Below are 22,572 nucleotides of genomic sequence, written 5' to 3' on the forward strand. Positions count from 1 at the left end.
CAACTGCGTGAAACACACAGTAGTATGAAACTTCAACTGCGTGAAATACACAGCAGTATGAAAATTCGGCTGCGTGAAACACACAAACTTCACGCATGCGTGGAGTGTATGGAGTGTACGGGAGTGATTCACGCAATGGTGCGAATAGTCACGGCCTAACCTAATTGTGAAGACGGAAATGCAAATAAAACTAAATAAAATAATATAAATTAATGTCATTAGCATAATATTATTATGCTAATTACATTAATTTATATTATTCTATCAACTTATGATTATTAATTTAAATATAATAATATTAAAATAATTTAATATAAAAAACAAATAAAAAATATTAATATTTAAATCAATATTCATAAATTAACACCAAAATATGGAGTATTTTACATTTTCATTACAATACCAAAGAAACAACGTCAATATTCCATGAAAAAAAAACGGTGTAGAGGGGATGAGAGCTGAAATTCAGGTCAAATAATGAGTGAAGAATAGCAAAAGCCAGCATTTTTAATTCACAATGACCCATGAAATTCAAATTGACGATAGAGAGATGCAACGGGAGTCACTGAGAATGAATCTGGTCTAAGATTACTACATAGTGACCGACTTCGGAGCGTCTAAAACCGTCATGAAGATAAAAGGAGAAGAAACAACAAAAAGAGGGCAGCGTAAATACTGCGGGCGGCCAAATGACTCGCCGAGGCATTTCTATCAGGTCGTTTATTCCAATGCAAAGCGATTGGTATACGTGTCCCAGTGGGTGTGCATGTGTGTATGGAAATAGATGGGAACATCTACGAGGATTTTTGAACTAGAATGTTAGAGAGGAACATCAACTCTTGGGCGATAGATACGAGGGATTCATAATATTAGCCGCGGGATTAAAAGTTCGATGCACTCTGGTGATAGTCGAGTCTTTGATAAAAATATATAATTATTTGGGGGATCTATTACTGGAGGTGTTGTTACATCCGCAGAACAGGTGACGTCATTTGATTCTGAACGATAAAACAATCTAGTAGAATATTTACTAGTGATCGTAACCCCTCAGAAAATTGAACGATTCAATTTGGCCGAAGGCCTGTGACTGTCTTTATTTATACAGTTTGATGCACTACCTCTTTGTTATGTCTCAACATAAACTTTGCTTGGAACTTTTCAACTCTAATTTAGATTCCCTACTTTGAAAATTGAAGAATCATTACTCATTTCTCAGGTTCACCGTAATAACAAAACGATTTTTCCTCGTATTATCGTCATCATGGAATTGCTCTCGCATATGGGGACTTGTCAATGAGATTCTAGTGGCCGAGGACTTTCTGTTAGGTCGGTTATTCCAGTGCAAAGGTTGAAGTGTCCCAGTGGATGTGCATGTGTGTGTGGAAACAGGTGGGAACATCTACGAGACTTTTGAACTAGAATGTTAGAGAGGAACATCAACTCTTGGGCGATAGATGCGAGGGATTCATAGCATTAGCCGCGGGATTAAAAGTTCGATGCACTCTGGTGATAGTCGAGTCTTTGATAAAAACATATAAATATTTGGGGGGATCTATTACTGAAGGTGTTGTTGCATCCACAGAATAGGTGACGTCATTTGATTCTGAACGATAAAAAAATCTAGTAGAATATTTACTAGTGATCGTAACCCCTCAGAAAATTGAACGATGCAATTTGGCCGACGGCCTGTGACTGTCTTTATTTATACAGTTTGATGCACTACCACTTTGTTGTGTCTCAACATAAACTTTGCTTGGATCTTTTCAACTCTAATTTAGATTTCCTACTTTGAAAATTGAAGAATCATTGCCAATTTCTCAGGTTCACCGTAATAACAAAACGATTTTTCCTCATATTATCGTCATTATCGTTATTATATTATCATTACCAATTTCTCAGGTTCATCGTAATAACAAAACGATTTTTCCTCGTATTATCGTCATCATGGAATTGCTCTCGCATATGGGGACTTGTCAATGATAATCTGGTATTCATGCGTGTATCGTGAGCTTCTCCCACACTGCACATTCACAACAAAATTATCGACGACATGCTAATGGTTCCTAAGTGTGTTTGATTGCTTGGTCTGTCAATATACAGTGGATATTAGTCTCTTCTGCGAGAGCCATCGGAGGCTCAACCTCGCAGTTAATAGCAGAATCGCATTTTTCTTGAATTAGTTTCAATTAATATGGGTGTATTCCAGTGTTTGGGTCAAGTGCAAGGTTGACGTTCCCTCATTAGAGCATTTGTGCATAAAATCGTAAATTTTTATTGGATTTCACTCACTGATGGCTGCGTTTTTGAGAGAGATTTGGCAATCAGCTCACAATTTTGGTAAGAAAATCGTCGAAGATATATCACTTACTTAAAAACTTGAACTTTTTTGCGAATACTCAATTTGTGATTTCTCAAACAAATCAGTAACACGAAGCGGTAAAACGGTTCAAGTCAACGGTTCAAGAAGATGACGAAATTTTCGGTAATTAGCTAAGATGGCGACTCCAACCAAATTGAAATTCAATATTGATATTAATACATCGAGTTTGTCTCGATGAGGGACAACACACCTTAGGGATATCCCTATAGGTCCTCTTGCCCTTTTGAGCATTGCTTTTACGTTTGACAGGGTAACACTTACAGCGTGTGTGTTCATTATCTGAACCTCTGTTTATATTGTCTCTATTATCTTTGCTACATGACTTGTGTCATTATGGAATTTGTACGACATAATGTACAGTAATAACATTCTCAATCAATCAATCAATCAATCAAAATCCTTTTAGAATTCCTCAAGTCAAAACTCTAGATACCAAACACCCTTTTATCTACCTTTTCCTAAATCTGGCTTCATCATTTCATCCCCCTTATATTAATCATCATTCGAGGCGGCTCTGGGGGAGCATCTTGGAGATATCCCCTAGATAGCGATTGCCGTACTTCCGCAGCCTGCACTTTAACCTCCTTTTCTACCGTTTATTAATGCCTTTTTCTTGCTCTTGTCGACAGTCCACCACCTGCCCTTTTCAGCTTTCCTTTTACGTTAAACAGTGTAACACTTACAGCGTGTGTGTTCATTATCTGAACCTCTGTTTATATTGCTTCTATTATCTTTGCTACATGACTTGTGTCATTATGGAACTTGTACGATATAATGTACAGTAATAACATTCTCAATCAATCAATCAAAATCCTTTTAGAATTCCCCAAGTCAAAACTCTAGATACCAAACACCCTTTTATCTACCTTTTCCTAAATCTGGCTTCATCATTTCATCCCCCTTATATTAATCATCATTCGAGGCGGCTCTGGGGGAGCATCTTGGAGATATCCCCTAGATAGCGATTGCTGTACTTCCGTACTTTAACCTCCTTTTCTAACGTTCATTAATGCCTTTTTCTTGCTCTTGTCGACAGTCCACCACCTGCCCTTTTCAGCTTTCCTTTTACGTTAAACAGTGTAACACTTACAGCGTGTGTGTTCATTATCTGAACCTCTGTTTATATTGCTTCTATTATCTTTGCTACATGACTTGTGTCATTATGGAACTTGTACGATATAATGTACAGTAATAACATTCTCAATCAATCAATCAATTAATAAATCAAAATCCTTTTAGAATTCACCCAAGTCAAAACTCTAGATAACAAACACCTTTTTATCTACCTTTTCCCAAATATGAGTTCGTCATCTCATCCCCTTTATATGGAGCTTGCAACCACGTTTAAAAGTATAAAAATCTGCAAAAATCCAATTGGAATGAATGTCTTCTCATTTCGAACTTCGAAAATACCTTGAAAATAAAAATAAAAATCCTGTTGCTTTTCACTCTCTCAACTTCGAGGTATCAGCGATCACAGAAACCTCGTTCACCTGAAGTGATCTGTCAAGAATAATTTAAAACCTAATCAGGATATAGACCATCATGTCCCCCGGCGCATCAGTATTTTCATCCTCAAGTTGATCGTGCCCAACGGTACTTCCACGGTACTCCTGAAAATAAGGACCGCACCTATAAACCTTTCGTGATGCGATCTCTATCCTGGTCACCAGGTCGCTGTAACACTTAGGAAAGTCATGGGGCTGTATGTGGAACGGCTGGATCGTATACTAGAATATCGTTGCCAGGGGAAACTTCAACTGATCTTTTCTCTCACGTTTTCCATCTCGATAAAATCCCATTTTTTTCGCTAGTATTTTTCTCCCCGTCCGATTAAATTACACTCTAGAGTGAATCCCATTCCCATTTATCTTCTCGGTTGATTTATACTCGCAACAGTTTGGTTTCTCACAGAGGGAATAAAGTAATCCACAAAATTGATCCATCGGTACCCCTTAATCACTCGCTCAATGAGCGCAGCGCCGCCCGTTTTCATTTTTTTATATTTATCGTATTTCTCGACGCTTAAAAATTCTAAAAAAATTAGAGTTTCGAGTTCAATCCTTTTATTAAGCGTTGGCGTTGTCCGTTAATGGCGTGAGAGGGTTGCTTCATTTTTTTAAGCACAAAAACACCAACAACATTGATGTTTCCCCGTAAAAATGTGTTTTTGAATGAAAACCTGGTTTAAAAAAAAGAGGGTTGCCTCACATACAAGAGGTTTCAGGTGCGATTCTCGGTCGGATAGAATGGTGATGATCTAACTATTCAAAGTCTTGATCAAGCGGCCGCTACAATAGCTCTTGATAGATTTAGGTGGCAATGTGCGCCTAGTCGCTCCATTCTAGAGTTATATGGGTGAAGTTAGGGCGTTACTTCCAGCCACTTGACTCTAGAACACCTCCTTAACTTTAACCTTAATGCGTCTCTCACTTTATGTTGCAGTTGGCAAGAACCGAAATCGTAAGATGGCGAATGTCGCAGACGACGAGGACTTGATTGACCTCGAAGGGGGCATCAATGTCTCCAGGGCGTCAATTCACGACGCAACGGCTGACGAACAGGAGCACCTCCTGGACGTCTGTCCCCCGAAATTGGAGCAGAAGCTGTCGTTGACACGAGAGCACAAACTAGTGCGTGAGTACTGCGACAATGGGGATATCTTGGTGACCCTGGGGCATGATCAGGTGGTGCCAACGAGAAAGAGAATCGATGTGGTGTCCTCAGAGACCATCAAGAGGGTGCGGGACATCACGAAGAATCTCGAACCCGTGATGAACTCTGCTTCAGATGCTCTCGAAAGCGAGGGGAATGATCAGCTGGACAGTCCTAAGCCGTTTTTGTGGGTAGAAGAGGCGGATGAGTCGACGGTTGAAGCTCAAGCCATCAGTGCCTTCGATTTTCTATCGGAATTGGATGACAACGAAGAGGAAATCGATGGGAGAACCAAAGAGTTCGTAGACGAAGAGGGTCTGGGGGGTGAGACGAGACGATTGAACCCCTATCCCCTCGAGCCCATGTGTTTCATCAAAAATCCCAGTGGAAGCTTTCACGATGTTGATGTCTGTAATAAAGAGTTGGACTGCAATGATGAGAGTCCGGTTATTAAGAGCGGGGGAAGCGATGTTTCCACGGAATTCGATAATCTGGGGTACGACGTGTCGCCTCCTTCCAAAAAACCTAGATTCGATTTTTCAATGGGTGATAGACCGAAGTCTGTGAATTTTGGGGTGGATGAGGTGAGGCACAACGGGAGGAGAAAAGCACAGAGGCTGGAGAGGAAGTCGTGGAGTGCTGGTGGCAGTGAGGAAGATTCTTGTTTGTTCGAGAGGTCTACGAGCTTTCATGTCGATTATTCGTGTCAACCGTCTACTTCTGGGGTTGTCAGCTCATCTAGTTGGTAAGTTTGGTTTATTTTGGGGAAGTCGATTTGGGGATTCGAGTTATTTTTAAGGGTATCCGAATAGTTTGGCTATTTTCTGGAAGACTAAGGCAATTGGCTAATATTACTGGACAATTTTCACATTATTGAATTAATCATCAATTAAATATTCAAATATTTAATTATTTGCCGAATTATTTTGCCAGTCAATAATTGAGTTTTGAAGGTCGACGATTATTTGACTAATCGAAAATCTTTTTTATCAAATTTGGAATTATTTACTCAATAGGCAAGTGAAAATTCAGATTATCAATTATTTTATTATTTTTCAAATTTCAATGAAGATAAGTAAATCTTAATTATTGTAAGGTGCAACTTCTGTTAATTTTAATAATCTAAGGATTGATGCCGATCCCTGTTTTCTCTCCGGTGATATGCTTTTCTAGTTTTGTGGTCGAACATTAGAGCTTTCATTTGAGGGCCATGTGACCCCAAGTTTTCGGACATTTTACAATGATTTTATTATGCGAACTTTACAGACCTGAATTTAAATCTCAATATTGAACAGTTAGAAAACATGTTAAAAATCTGAAGAAAATTAGAAAGTTTACTTCTGAAGAAAAAGTGATGAAATGATTGAACAAAATGCAATTTTAGAAAATTAAGAGCATCTTTTTAAAATAATTTGTAAACAATCAATTTTCCATCAAAAAAATCATTTATTCGGAATTATTTAGTTTTCAAAAGTTGAAAAAAAATTATTCGGAATCGTAACAAATTTATTCATATTCAGAATTTTACCAAAAATCGATTCCATGCCTAAAAAAAGGGTTTTCCGAAAAGTTTAACAATTTTTATGATGTATTTAAAAGAAAAACAAATGCTAAAAAAATAACTAGTCTCTGCAAAACGCAATTTAATTGACAAATTTGATGATTGAAAATAACTGAATCTACCGGATGTCCCAAAATTGGTTCCCCATATCGTGAGGGTAGCTCGGGGGGATTATTTGGAGACAAAAACTCGAACGAAACTTTTGTCTCCGGCGCTTCGTTAAGGAGTTATTCGTCAACAAATCAAAAATCCACCGCAAATGACCCTCTTTTTGAAAATTCATATCTCCTCTCTCACTTCGGCTGGAGGAATGAAAATGATGGCAATCGATTGGGCATTTAATGCACAATGATCTGAAAAAAAATTGTTCTTCTATCATCATGCCCGGGTGAGAAAACCCGCAATGAATTTCAACGCGGCGTCAGAGCCATTTGGTTCCTAAAAGCAATGGAACCCTAAAAATCAGAGTCAACGTAAAAAATTCATATCTCCACTCTCATTCAATATCAAGAAATGAAATTGATTGGAATCGATTGGACATTCAATGCCATCATCCCTCCGCCTTGAATGGGAAAGGGGGTATGATCTCTCTATCGGGGAATAGCGTTTGATCGGCTGTCCTTTTTCCTTGATAACTTATAAACAAAGCGTCGGAGACAAAAATTTCATTAGTTTTCGTCTCCAAATAACCCCACGAGCTACCCTCACGATATGCCAGATCTATTTCGTATCAAACTTTAAAAGATACTTGGATATCCTCAATGCGAAAAAAAAAATTTTTATGGGAAATGAATATTTAAATAACGCATTGGACACTTGAAAATGCCTAACGTAATGATCATTTGCACCGATACTATTCTATTATTTATGAATGATGCATATAAAATCCAATAATTCGGTGAATAAAATGTCCAATCATCGATGATCTCCACAGATACGAAAGTAGTTTTCATTCTGAACAGAATAAATCGGGATCTAATGAATAAAACGCAGCCGAGTAACCGTTCATTATGATAATACGTAGGCGTGTGCTCGTCTACATTTATATTGAAGTATGCAAAGCGAATGTCATCAAGGTTTCCGCGTGGGCCACTTTAGTTATCCACACTTCAGTGATTTTTATTATTTCGGTGAGCTTGTTTGGTTTATTAAATCAATGAATTCAGCATGTGAAAAAAATCTCGGTATTCCGGAGTGATGGGTGCGCTGTAGATGCTCCCGTTGATTCCTAGAATGCACAAAAAAATTTTTTATGATTGCGTGTAGCTGCATTCCACTCGTAATGTATACAGTGTTTCAAGTCAAGGATCATAAAATCAGAGTGTGCATAACTATTTGCGGGGTTTAGGTTTTTTCAGCCAATACCGTAAGACTAACGGATATCAGAATGGTCGTAATGAATCGGGATGAAGATCTCGATAATCTATCATACGCCTTGGGAATTTGCTTGCATTTTAAAAGAAGAAATCTCTGGAGTTGGATAAATAAATTGAAATTTCATGGACAATCACCTCATGATTTTTAGGAGAGTGGGATTGAATGCAATTTACAATCATGAAATTTGAGATTTTACTGAAAATTCAATGAAATTTGGAATTTCCTGAACAGCATTGAAATGAGAATTCTTTGAACTATTCGAGTTTCCAATGAAGTCAGGAGTACTCAGTGCCGAATTACGATCAATTTTCAATTGATTAACAATTCCAGAATATATTTAACGGAATGGTTTTAATCTCTGCTAGTTTTCAGGGAATAATTCAACTGGAATTTCCAGTTCTCATTGATTTTTCCATGAAATTCTGGATTTTTAATGACGAAATTTACTGCATTTTCAGTGGAACTAAAACGGGATAAAATTTTTCAAAACGTGTACCGGGAGTTTCAGCCAAGAATCTTTAACAGTGTACATTTTTTAATTTTTAGAATAATTTAAACTACTAGATGAATATTTTTACGGAACACAGAGTATTCAGGTCAAATAATCAAAGAAGTATTGACTTTATATCATGAAATTATGAAAACTCTTTTTTCTTGAAGAATATAGCGAACATCCAATTAAATAATCAATATTTCTAGTGCGGCGTTGAATATTCGTGTAAAATTATTTACGAAATATGGAATTTCCGTAGAATCGCACGAGGGGAGAATTGCGCGAAAAGAAATGAATATTGATAACCCCAACGAATAAACTTTCTATGTTGAAAACTATAGATTTATGCTAGAATATTCGGAGTCAGTTCATACTTTTTCAACTGGATTAACGGAATTCAATTGCAGTGTCACAAATCTTTCGAAACAACTTCATTTTTTTTTCTAAATTGAAGACAAATATTTATTTTTGAAAACAAAGTTGAAATTTCATGAATAGTCGATTATTAATTTTCAAGAAAGTTTTAGATTTCCCTGAAAATTCACTGAAATTTTGGATCTGTAAACAGTATTGAGTGAGAATTCCTCAATCTATTAAAATTTTCAATGGAATCATGAATATTCAGAGTCGAATTAACATCAATTTTCAATTAATTTAAAATTCGAGAATATATTACCGGAATTTTCCTGATTTCTACTAATCCTCAGAGAATAATTAAACAGAATTTACCATGAAATTATCCATGAAAATGAATTCCATGAAATTTTGAATCTTCTCTGGAACCGAAATGTGATAAAAATTTCCAAAAAATCTACCGAAAATTTCAGCGAAAAATTTTCAACATTGTTTACTGAAAATCTGAAAATTAATAAATAAAAAAAAACAGATGCAAGAGCTCGCAGTTACCATTAATGAAAATGTGAGCCACATCCTCATGCGGACTTTCAATGATAATTTCTGTGCCATTGCATATTTTTCCGCCTTAAAAAATCCAGAATCAGAATTAGAATTTTGAAGTAGAATAACAGAGTAGACTGTGCGTGCCACCTGGGCGATAACTCGCCCTAGCACCAGCAAAGGTACTTTCCCTACTCGACCATTGGCACGTGGTCAATAGCGTAAAGAGCCATTAGCATCAACCCTGGCTGTATTTAGATTCAAATACACGCAACCGGAAGTGGAAGTACGCACTGAAACATCGCGGATATCACCTTGGGCACGCGCACCCAGTTGTCTCAGGACCTCAAGGGGCTCGGTGGGGGATCTTAAATGAGTGCACGTGGCCGGAAACGATTTTTGAAAATTTATGAATTCTTTTAGAATAACTTGACTGCACTTTGTGTTTAGTTTCCCTCGGCCATCTTCACATCGAATGGGGATAACGCAATTTTCATACACTTTTGAAAATTTTTGACTGAAAGTCCTCGGATACTTTCAGTTTTTTACGATTTGTTCTCTCTCTCCACCCCCCCCCCCCCCTCAACGCCCTGCTAAATAAAATGAAAATTCAATGCATGAAACGAACTAGTGAGGGAGTCATGATGACATTAATTATCGCTTCATGCTGTTTGAATTTTGACGATTTAATTTTTCATCAATTCCAGACTGAAATACTCCTCAAAAAAAATAATCTGATTTTTTACGAATAATGCTATATTTAAAATTTGTTAATATGAAACTGTAAATTTACTACTAAGTGAATAATTCAAATTTCTTGAAAGGGGATTTTCGATTACATAAGTAATCGTCAATCTTCCTACCTCGAATTATTGATTGATAAAATAGTTGAAAATTTGAATATTTGAATTGATGATACTTGAGTACTCAAGAAATTTCAAGAGTGATGTTATCTAATTAAGGGCTACAACAATAAACGTAATAAAATATTACAAATTTGGCTATCCCTGCTCCAAATCATATCACTCCCTGAATGCCCATTAATATGAAACTGTAAATTTACTACTAAGTGAATAATTCAAATTTATTAAAAGGGGATTTTCGATTACATAAGTAATCGTCAATCTTCCTACCTCGAATTATTGATTGATAAAATAGTTGAAAATTTGAATATTTGAATTGATGATACTTGAGTACTCAAGAAATTTCAAGAGTGATGTTATCTAATTAAGGGCTACAACAATAAACGTAATAAAATATTACAAATTTGGCTATCCCTGCTCCAAATCATATCACTTCCTGAATGCCCATTAATATGAAACTGTAAATTTACTACTAAGTGAATAATTCAAATTTCTTAAAAGGGGATTTTCGATTACATAAGTAATCGTCAATCTTCCTACCTCGAATTATTGATTGATAAAATAGTCGACAATTTGAATATTTGAATTGATGATACGAAATTTCAAGAATGATGTTATCTAATTAAGTGCTTCAATATTGACCATAATAAAACATTACAAATTTGGCTATCCCTGCTCCAATCGTATCATCCCTGAATGGCCACTAATATGCACGTTAATATGAAACTGTAAATTTACTACTCAGTGAATAATTCAAATTTCTTAAAAGGGGATTTTCGATTACGCAAGTAATCGTCAATCTTCCTACCTCGAATTATTGATTGATAAAATAGTTGACAATTTGAATATTCGAATTGATGATACGAAATTTCAAGAGTGATGTTATCTAATTAAGTGCTACAATATTAACTATAATAAAATATTACAAATTTGGCTATCCCTGCTCCAATCGTATCCCTCCCTGAATGCCCATTGAATCGCCGACTGAAATCCCCTCTAAACCTAGAATTTTCAATTCCAGCCAAAGTGAGAAGCCGTCAGCCTCGTCCTCGGAGTGCTCCGAGGTGGATTGGTCCTGGGTGGAGGAGCTGGAGCACCACCGCTCCCGTCCCCCCTCGAAATCCTCCGCCTCCCACCAGCCCCCCGTCCCCCCCTCAAACACCACTCCAACCCCCTCGTTAAACGATCCCCCGAGTGATCCCATCCCCGGTAAAAGTCACCAGACAGCCGAGCCCGCGAGTGAAGAGAACGTGCGGTTGGAGGGACAGCAGCTCGTGCGCATGCGTCCCCCGAGCGACTACAATCCTCTCTCAAATGGCAGTGTCGCGATGTCCGTCGAGGCGACGGGCAAGTCCTCACCCGCTAGTGCAACCGATCCCCCGCACAACGATGACACCAGTCACGATGCCACATCGATGACAACAATAACAACAACTATCGACGACGAATCGCCCCCTCAAAATGACGATTACGACAGTTCAATTTCACGGGATGTCATTCAAAATTCACCCGCCAACTCGTGGGTGCGCGCGTCAATGCGAAGACTTCGGCATCTCAGGCTTCCGGAGGCTGACCGAGCAAGAAGAGCACCGCCACCGTCAATCGCAACGGATTCTATGACTGAATCGTCTGTCATATCAGCACCAAATTCACTACCTGATATTGCACTTATTGCACCGGAAATTCTGGCTGCACAGACCAACGGCACCAGCTCTGGAACAGTGCTGAGACCGTCGAGTGCGCCGGTCGTGAGGAACTCGAGTTCGGGGATCGTTACGCCGAGGAGAGGACGCAGGAATACCAGGTCCAGAACGCCGGGAAGTGGGGAGAGGGGCAGGAGGCAGAGTGCTAGTGGATCTTCCTCGAGGGATATTTCGATAAATAGTGGTAGTGCTAGTGCTTCCGTTAGTCCGGTGTCGAGGTCGCCGCAGCATCAGAGTACTGCGAACTTCAGCAGAAGGTAAGACTACTGTTGAATTTTAATTGGTAATTTCGACGGTTTGGGCGGTTTGTGCATGAGCAATTTTGGTAGATTAACTTCAGAGGGCTTTTCCTGCGGCTGCAAAAAATCTTGATAAAGAGTGCTTTGTGAAAACTATTCATCATCGGGGTAAAACGATGTTAAATTCATGCTGAAGGAAAAATTTCATAGAGCGAATTTCTTTTTTTTTTTATTAAGAAAACAAATTTTGAAAATTTTCGGCGATGAGTCATTTTGAAGTCTAGGGTTTTCAGTGGGTCATTTCAAACAACAAATGTCTCATATTTTCCCCCAACGCCATTGTACGGATAAAACTATCAACTGCATCTGCGAAATTTAATTCAGTAGCGAAGTGGTAAAAGGAGATGAGTCAATTTTGACTATTGACCAGTTTTCAATCAATATCTCGAAATCTAAGGGAGATAGCAAAATTTTTGTTATAACCTTTTTTGTGGAGCCGATTGAGTGCTACCACAAATGTGATTACGAAAATTTCGCTATCTTCCTTAGATTCGGAAATATTCCTCAAAAACTCAACTGGGAGATAAGTCGACTTATCTCAGTTTACCACTTAACTACTGAAATATATAAATTTACACGTCTATGCAAAAAAATACGAGATGGCCGGTTGCATCCTTAACCCTACTCTGGTCATCAAACGCGACCCTGCGACTTTGGTCACCTCCTCGGGGATTCCCCGCCGTATTATTTAGGCTCCAGCGTTGCCGAATTCACTCTACACTGCCCGCGCGCGTTCAGCGAGTTTCCGGCAGCGTCGCGTCCTGGGCGATTTCATTTAAAATGAGAAAAAATAATTCATCTGTTCAAAATGATTTGTTTTCTTTAGGAATTTTGGTAAATATGTTGTTCTAAAAATTACTATAATTACTATAACTATAAATTACTATAACTTCAATTGCCAAAGTCAAATTTTTTTGAATTTTTCCGGTTAGCCAGTCAATTGCAGGGTGGCCCAATCTAGGGTTAACCCTATATATTAACGAATAAAAGTCTAGATTCAAACAAATAAAACAGAAGCCTCAAGTCGGTCTTTTAGATTTGACAAACTTGTGCCCTTTATCAATTATAGTGGAGATATGTGACGTTATAATATCCTCAGATCCATCACATAATTCCATAAATTCATTCACTGCATTGCAAATTGGATTTTGTTTATTGTTAATGAAATTCAAAAATTAATGCAAATGTCAGTTTGATGTAGCCTAGACAGCGCGTGTAAAGTTCGCACCTCGCACAAGTATGAAAGAAGAGCCTAGTACAACTATGAAAGAAAATTTCACAGTGCCTTTCCTAAAGCTGACAAAATTTCAAACCAAAAATTTCTTCTGAAGTTTTTCCTCTAAAATCGCCTCATTCTGTTCTGTTCCCCCACCGTCTCCCACTATTAGACGTGAAGAGGTAGCGTGGAATTCAGTGACTTGAATGCCTGACAACGAAAGTCTTGACAGTGTCCAGAAACCGCTTCCCTGATGAATTAAATTGTAAACATTCAGAAGAACAACAACGTGGGAGGAATTCATTCCTATTGAGTTGCAAACTCGTACATATATCCGCACCTAGATTAACGGTTTATTTAAACTCCTTATCTTGATAAAAAGACCGCGTAATCATCTGGTGTTCAGCTCAAGTGGATTCTATACTATTACAAAGCAATCGATAAGGATTTCGTGCACGTGTGCGAATATTATTGCTGCGACGTCCCTGGCTGTCCTTGAAATCCAACGATTGTTTTTTTTGCTTGCGAATGGAAGCATTATGTTCGTCAAATCCAAAATTTCAAATTTTTCGTGTCAGGATAGCTAAGTTTGGCTTCAGGAATTGAAATGTGCTAGTTTTTGACAATGCCGCGATGTATATATGTCTGTGTGTGTATGTGAGCGACAGTTTTTCGACGATAACTGAAAAAATAATTGTTTACATTAATCCAATTGTTAATTAATATATTCTTCCCAATGCCATCTTGACCGAGTTCGATCATGAGATTGATTACATCATCTGTTGTTGAGAAAATTCATTTTGAAACTAATATTCAGGGAAAGGTGAAAAATGTTAATGTTGGGGCAATGTTGGGACAATGTTCGCTGCCAACGTTGGGAGAATGTCAGCTGTCAACGTTAAGACAATACTGGCTGCCAACGTTGAGGCAATTTTGACAGCCGATGTTGCGACAATGTGGAATGCCAACGTTGGGGTAATGTTGGGGCAATGTCGGATGTCAATGTTGAGGCAATGTAGGCTACCAACGTTGGAACAATGTGAACTGTCCATGTTGAGACAATGCTGGCCACTAACGTTGTGGTAATGTTGACTGCAAATGTTGGGACAATGTGGGCTTACAACATTGGGGCAATGTCGGCTGTCAATGTTGAGACAATGTTGGCTGTCAGCGTTGAGGCAATGCAGGCTACCAACGTTGGAACAATGTTAACTGTCAATGTTGGGGCAATGCTGGCTACTAACGTTGGGGCAATGTTAACTGTCAATGTTGGGGCAATGTTGGCTGCCAACGCGGGGACAATGTTATAATCAACGAATCATTGAACTTCAATTAACATAGATCATCATGGAAATTCCATTCAAAAGCAAATCGCGAATTTATTATCAAAAATATACTGATCAAGTTGTGACGAAAGAAATTTCCCACTTGTTTTTTTCTCTAAAAAAATGTAGTAAACTTAAAAGGAGGTGTTTATGGGGAGAATAACCGGCTCATGCACTGCGAATTGCTCCCCTGTGCCCTTTTATGGCTCTTCAAATATAAATATTATTCGCAGAGTCTACATGTGGGCGGTGTTTTTTTTTTTTTCAATGTTTTCGGCAATTATATCACGCGTCTCTCCTTTCTTGTCTTCGGCATCACGATGCCCTTGGAGTTCCCTCGGCATGACAAAAACGAAATTCAATTCATGAATCGAATTAGTGAGAACGCTTCGCCGGTATTAATTATTGTATTACCGTTAGGATTAGTTTTTCATAAATTCCGAAACGGAATGGAGGATCAGAATACTGGAGGGACAGTGAGCAATAGCGTAACGATATCAGAGGAGTGAATGTACATAATCATATATTCTCTGGGTAATCCTGATTCAACGAGAATTCCTCCAGTGTAAGACGTGAATAGAATCCGGAGAATGAGACAGTACAATGTTGGAAACAAAATGAAATTTCAGGGACTGTTGAGTAGTAATTTTTCGGAGAGTGATATTGCATTTTTTTAGCAATGTGATATTGACGGCAAATTTCGACTGGAAAAATGATAAAATTTGTGATTTCAGTGAAAATTTAATGGTGTTCAGTATCTTTGAGTAGTAGAAAAACGAGGAGTCTCAAACCTATTTAAATTTTCAATTGAAATATGAATATTTAGTAACGAATTTTGTTAAGTTTTAAATTAATTGAAAATTTAACGATATATTCATCTGAATTTTTCGGATTTCTTTTTCTCTTGATGCAATAATTGGGCTGAAATTTATAATTTCCATGGATTTTTTCATAAAATTTTGAATTCTTAATGACGAAGTTCCTTAAAATGTCCAGGAGAGTGATATTGAATTCAATTTCAGTCGAAAAACATCATGAGATTTCAAGTTTTGAAGCAGTGGGGAGATGATAATTCCTCAACTTATTTGAATTTTCAATCAAAACATGAATATTCAATAAGAAACTACACTGATTTTATAATTAATTGACCATTCAAGAATACAAACACCTGAATTTACTTGATTTCTGTTAATTTCACGGAATAATTGAGCCAAATTTCACAGTTTCTGTTGATTTTCCATAAAATTGTGAATTTTTAATTACGAAATCCCTTGAAATTTCACTAAAAATACAATCTGATAATACCTTCACTCATCGGGAAGCTAAAATTTTCCGTAAATTCCAGCCAAAATTTTTTAACAGTGTCCATTCTGCCGCAGTGAGAGAAAAACAAAATTCTCAAACAAGTCTTGTTTGGGCCAACAAAATCATTTGTTGAAAATTGCCAAAAAATAATTGTTTGGTTCGAATTTGAAAGTCTCAATCATGAATAATTGCTTTGCTTTCAACAACAACGAAATATTTAGCTCAAGAGTCGAATCATTCATAGAAGAAGAATTCGGTGGCTTTTCAGGATAAAAATATCTTTTATAGAGGGAAGTTCATCAAGAAATATTTTAATATTTGAGAATTAATTTTTCATCCGTAATTATTGTATAGCCGAAACGACAAACTGCTATCCCTCGCTTCCCATAAAACTAGCATTTGCCGGGAGCAAAATACTATATAATAAAAATTTTTTGAAACCAAAATATATTTTTGCAATAAAAATGTTCAATCTCAGCGGACGCGTCGCATGTTTGGCACAAAAAACTCCCTTTTCGATCATTTTTAACAAACGACTTATTTGGCACAAGTAAGACCTGTTTGAGAACTCCTGTTTTTCTCTCAGTGCGCTGCACCGGTAGTTTCTCTTGTTCTTCCCCGGTATGAATTTTATTCCGATAATTCGAGTGATATAATAAAGCACTAAAAAACGAGCGCTTCAAGTGCTTGAGATAACGGTACGTCCTCGAGGTTACGCATCACGACGATGAACCGAGCAAATCTAGGACATTTCTTTGTTCTTCCGTTCCTCCATTCCCCCCTGTCTCCTCCCAACTTGAGTGATGATTTTTTTTCGTTTTCAATTTGAGGAGACCATCGAGGAAAGGAATCACTCGTCGGCTCACTCGAGTCTTTCACTGTTCCGAAGTTATTATTTTATGAAAAAAATCATACCGACGTCCTTGGATGCGTTTAATGTCTCTCGATATATCTCATTTCCTCTTTCTGTCGGCATGTTTTTGCGCACATGAATGAACCACTGAATTTCACGGTTGCTGAACTTCATGAGGTTCTTGGAGGATTCTTTCTTGGGGTGATCTATAACGAAAGTGACCGGTGTCACGAGACTGGGCAATTTGGGGAGGGATGGGGGGAAATCACGCCATTTCCTGTTTTCGATTTTTAACGCTTTATGCGATTAATTGGATTATATGGAATTTATGGACGGCCGTCGATACAGCTGGCGCTGTTTTCTCTTGATATGTAAAAGCCTTTCGTTATCAGTTGAAAATTAAATGAAAGTGAGCGTAGGATGGAAGACAGCAAAAACATTAATTTAATAAATTGTAATGGTGAAACACCTGGGACTAAAAGAGTTCTAGTTTTTGGTTGAAATTTCCGTTAGATTTCTTGGACATTTATATCACATCGTAGTTTCACTGAAATTTCAAAAGTTTGTTTTTTTTTTCATGGAAAAAGCAATGAAAACGGTAAATTTTTATTTAATTATTGCATAAAAATTTGTAGAAATCAGAAAAATTCATGAATGTTTATGTTTTGATTGATAATTTAAGTGATTTGGGAAAGTCCTCGCCTTCCTGGTGGTTAAAAATTTGTAATTTCATTGAATTCTCAAAAATTTTGATAACTCCTTCAGAATTTTAGATATTCATCAAGAACTGGCGCCAGAATGGAATTCACTTAAACCATTTGCCCACTTCACCACTGAATTCGATTCATTAAAGAATTCTTTTTTCAATTATCGTCGAAAAACAATCGTCAATCTCCTGAGGCCAAAACTACTGCCCCATCCTGCCCTATCCTGCCCCAAAAAATTGTAAATTTCAGATTTAACGAGGACAATGTCTCCATTTGGAGGTAAAATTCTATAAACCCCCAATTTCGTCCTGGCAAAGAGCCTCCAACCACGAAAGCCCTCCCCGAGTAATCCCCAATCTCGTAAAATATTCCTCAAAAAAATCCCCAACCAGCAATCGTTCACGTGATTGGTTGGAGAACGGAAGGCGCCCATGGTCAGGGTGAGATGGCCAAGTGTGATTCCAGCACTGGACTATCACGAAGGGTCAAATTAAATCTGCTGTTAGCCAACTCCCCTCCGATAATACCCTCGTGGCCTCGCTTCAGTGACGTTCATCAGGCAACACCAGCCCCCTGCATGTGTACGTTTATGGCATTAGCGTGTCGACGCTCCAAGTGATGGTATATACATGCCAGGACTCCGTGACTATTGATTATTTTCCAGCCGCTGGTCAATTCAACTGGACACCACAAGCTCCCTTGTAGTTTTCAAGGAGCAAAAATTGGTATTTACTGTACTAGTTGCTGGTTGTAACGGTGAAGAATCAGGAGCGTAGAACCGGTGGAAAATGCACTCGATACACCAGTTTCATGATTAACTTGAGAGGAGATTGATGGAGTTTGAAAAATGCCCTCGCCAAGCTCGTTTTTTCATAGAAAACTGCTCCGAAGCAATTATCGTGGGTTCATCCGTGTCGAACGTGCGCGGAAATAGTTTCAGCCGGTGTTTCCTGGCCTGGGATCAACCCGGAACAATACCGGTTTATCACTGTGCATCGGCTTTGAGGAATACTACCTGTTAATGGATAGCGCAGACGTGGGGCTTACTGGATTACATTTTTTTTTAATTTAACAGGGCATTGTCGTAGCGTGGGAAGAACGCTTGGTCCTTCCGCATTTTATGTGTGAGCTTTCATGCAATTTCATGGGACATTTTTTTTGGTGAGAATTTCCTCTTTTATTTGATCCTGAACTGCCTCGGAGAGTGGGGAATTTGTGAGTGAATTTTTCTGTACACTAGGCGGGACGCTTGCCCGGCTGTTTGGAATTGACTCTTCAATGCATTTTTTAAACTCGACTAATTCTTGACTTCATTGAGGAATCGTGAATTGCCACATAATCACCCGTAACAATTGATCAAGTACACTGAGAGAAAAACGACAAAGTTCTCAAACAAGTCTTACTTGCGCCAAAGAAATCGTTTTTTGTAAATTATCAAAAAAGGATTTTTTTGGTGCCAAGCATGCAGAGAGTGCGCCGGAATGAAAAATTTTTGTCGCGAAAATAGATTTAGTAGTTCAAAAAAAATTGCATTCTCTGTACACGCAAGAAATGCCATTTTTAGCACTACTCCTTCGTTGTTCGATACTCCCAAACGTATTTTGCTCCCGAAAAATCTTTGTTTTACGCGAAACAGGGGATAGTAGTTTTTCGTTTCGGCTGTCTAATAATCACAGACAAGAAATGAACCCTTAAATGAAACAATAATAATGATATGATAGCAATTTTGTAACTTAGGGATAAAATATTTGTTGATAAATTTTCCTCTATATGAGATATTTTCATCCTGAAAAGGCACCGTCTGGTGTGAATTATCCGCCTCTTGAGCCAAATATTTCGTTGCTGTCGAAAGCAGAACAATTATTCATGTTTGGGACTTTCAAATTCGAACCAAACAAATTCTTTTTTGGCAATTTTCAACTAGCGATTTTATTGGCTCAAACAAGACTTGTTTGACAAGGTGTTTGTTTTTCTCTCAGTGTGGATTTAGTGAGACAAATCACACGTCATTTCAAAGATCTGCTTGGAATCTTCAAATTGGCTTCAAATTCCATTACAGTGCCACGGAAATTTAATGGGAAAATCAATGGAAACGGGGAATTTTAGTTGAATTATTCCCTGAAAATTCATAGAAATCAGGAGAATTCAGATAAATTTGCTTGAATTTGTAATTCATTCTCAATTCAGTGGAATTTTGTACTGAATATTCATATTTTTATTGAAAAATTAAGTAGGTTCGTGGATGCTCGTTTTCCTGATGCTCAAAAATTGGAATTTCGTTGAATTTTGAGTGACATCTGAAATTTCATGACTTTTTGCATGGGTTTTGCTGGATTACATTTCTTCGTTTCATAGGAAATTGTCGTAGCGTGGGAAGAACACGTGGTCCTTCCGCATTTTATGTATGAGATTTCATACAATTTCATGAGACATTTTTTTGGTGAAAATTTCCTGTTTTATTTGCTCCTGAACTGTCTAGTAGAGAGTAGAAAATTTCTGTCTGAATTTTTCTGTACATTCCTTGGAAATTCTTACCTAGTTATAGTTCCACGGAAGATGAAGGGAATTTTGTAATTGAAAATCTAAAATTTAATGGAAAAATCAATATAAACTGGGAATTTCAGGTGAATTATTCTCTGAAAATTCATCAAAAAGATTAGAATTCAGGTAAATTTGCTTGAATTTGTAAATCCTTCAATTCAGTGGAATTTTGTACTGTATGTTCATGTTTTGATTGAAAAATCTAGTAAGTTGGTGGATTCTCGTCTTCTGGCTGCTCAAAAATGAGAAATTCCATTACATTTCAAGTAAAATCTGAAATTTTATAATTTTTTCTCCTCTACTTCAAATTCAATGTCACTTTCCTGAAAATTACTACTCAATTGTCCATGACATTTCAACTTCTTTCTAATAGTGTAAATGGATGAAAATGCAACAATCTATAGTCTAATTTTTTTCTATCTCTCAACAACAACTTAGTTTCAATTTCTCGCGAAAATTAACAGAAAAATCCAAGTTTTGAGTTTCTCTTTCTTAGATTTGACGGGAAACGCGGGTATTATGTGCGCCGGAAGCCGACTTTTACAGCTGTTCGTAAAAACCAGGTGAGAGTCGACAATTCGTGATGCATATGGTGTATTTCGTCATGTTTATTCTACCCTTGTTGTTCATCAACTTTACCGCGAAGGATAACGAGAGGATATAACTCATTCTGGAAAATTGTTGGAGGAAATAATCCTCCATTCCATATCAATCATTCTTAGAAGTTTATTATCGTTATCGTGCACTGTCAAACTTGCGCAAAACTGGTTCTCACAACTCAACTTTCCCTAGGATGATATTTCAAAATATTTATTTTGTTCTCCTGTTTTTCAACGATTTTTATTCAGAATTTCTCTTTGTAACATTTTTATTTCCCATTTTGTGAAATTATTTTCTTCCATCCGTCACATTGATGATTCAATCATTAAGAATAATTACTTTATAAAACAATGTTATAAAATAATTTCTCACTATAAAAAAATCCTTTCTAAAAAAAGCATGAGGAATATCTCGAACGAGTGGAGAAAGTAAGGCGATTTTCATGAATACAATCGTCTTGCGGCGAATTTTCATGAACTCCGCCTGACAAATAAAAGAGAATTGAATACCATTCCATGAACCATGAATAAACGAATCATAATTGTCCAAATCATTTAGGTCAGAGGACAATAGAATAATTCTACTTTCTTAATATTGCGTTTACTAAGGTTTTCTTCGAACAAAGTTGATTAGAATTAATAGCTAGAATTATGAGATTAGCTCACATATTTGACTTTAAGGATAGGAGAATCTGAATGCAATATAGTGAAAATGATGATCGATTTTTTCACTTTGAACAAATAATATTAATATCCAAATACAAAATTTCTGATATGAATAAAAAGAAGCTGTGACTCAACATTTCAAATGAAGTTTTAATGTTTAATTTGGTGCTGAAAACACGAGATGACAATAGTCTAACCGCGGAATTATATTGATGAGATGAACAACAGATTAATTGAATTGCCGTGTGAAATAACTAAAAATTGATAACAGTGTGGGCACGCACTTTTACCAGAGTATCAACAAACATTGAATTTCAGAAATTCACACTCTAAAGTGTATTCTACAAGGAATTGAATTGTAATTATGATTAAAATCTTATTCAGTGAGCATAGGAATTAGAGCACGAGCAAATCATTTATTGTAATATGAAATTCAACAGCTGATAAATTGGAACATATGATTCTCATCGGTCGTATTGGTTGTGCAATGAGAATGCTTATAAACAATTAATTGAAAAAAGGAATATCGAATCTGACAGGAAAAGAAAAGGGCATCAACCCCCCCCCCCCCAATTATTTCGAATAAAATTCACTTTCTTCTCCCGACGAAAATACTTGAATGGAATAATCAAATGAAAATAGATTCTAACACATACGCCGCAGTCAAAGGTGAACATGCAGAAGTCCCGGTCGATCGCAAAACTAGTGGAGATTGGCTTTTTCCCCATTGTTCATTGTTCAATGGATCTCTCGTAAAACGCATCCATTCGGTTTTGTTGTACGTCCTCCCCCTGTGTGTCGAGGATACCTTTGATTGTATGATCAGGAGTGCGTGGCTCCGGTTCGTCTTCCTACGCGTCCGCAATCGCACCGCACCCATGTGCAATGCAACTCGCTTGTTGCTTCTCTCAGGCCTACGCACTACAGGGCGGGCGGGGGCACTTTAGGTCTCACCGTGTTGCTTCATTCCTTTCTGTGCAAGTGGGAATCAAACTACTTTGCGAATGTCAGGATGTCAGTCAATTTACTGCTGTCCTGTCTAAAATATTACAGTGAATGGAATACATGAACAAGTGGGAAATCGCATTCGTCAGAAAATGGTTAATATTTTTTTTTTATAAATTAGGAATTT

General features: G+C 37.4%; 1 protein-coding gene across 2 annotated transcripts in view; it reads left to right on the top strand.

The window, feature by feature from the left end:
• The window catches only part of LOC107037905, a 64,480-nt gene that overhangs the window by 7,364 nt on the left and 34,544 nt on the right, over positions 1–22,572 (top strand). For both annotated transcript variants that reach the window (XM_015256728.2, XM_015256729.2), the window contains exons 2-3: positions 4,826–5,780; positions 11,248–12,186. In XM_015256728.2, coding sequence (XP_015112214.1) covers positions 4,849–5,780; positions 11,248–12,186 — 1,871 coding nt within the window. In that variant the 5' untranslated portion in view covers positions 4,826–4,848. The remainder of the gene's footprint in view (positions 1–4,825; positions 5,781–11,247; positions 12,187–22,572) is intronic.

Source organism: Diachasma alloeum, unplaced genomic scaffold, assembly GCF_001412515.2.
Source record: "Diachasma alloeum isolate Michigan unplaced genomic scaffold, Dall2.0 Dall_scaffold_00271, whole genome shotgun sequence".
In the NCBI taxonomy this organism is placed as follows: domain Eukaryota; kingdom Metazoa; phylum Arthropoda; class Insecta; order Hymenoptera; family Braconidae; genus Diachasma; species Diachasma alloeum.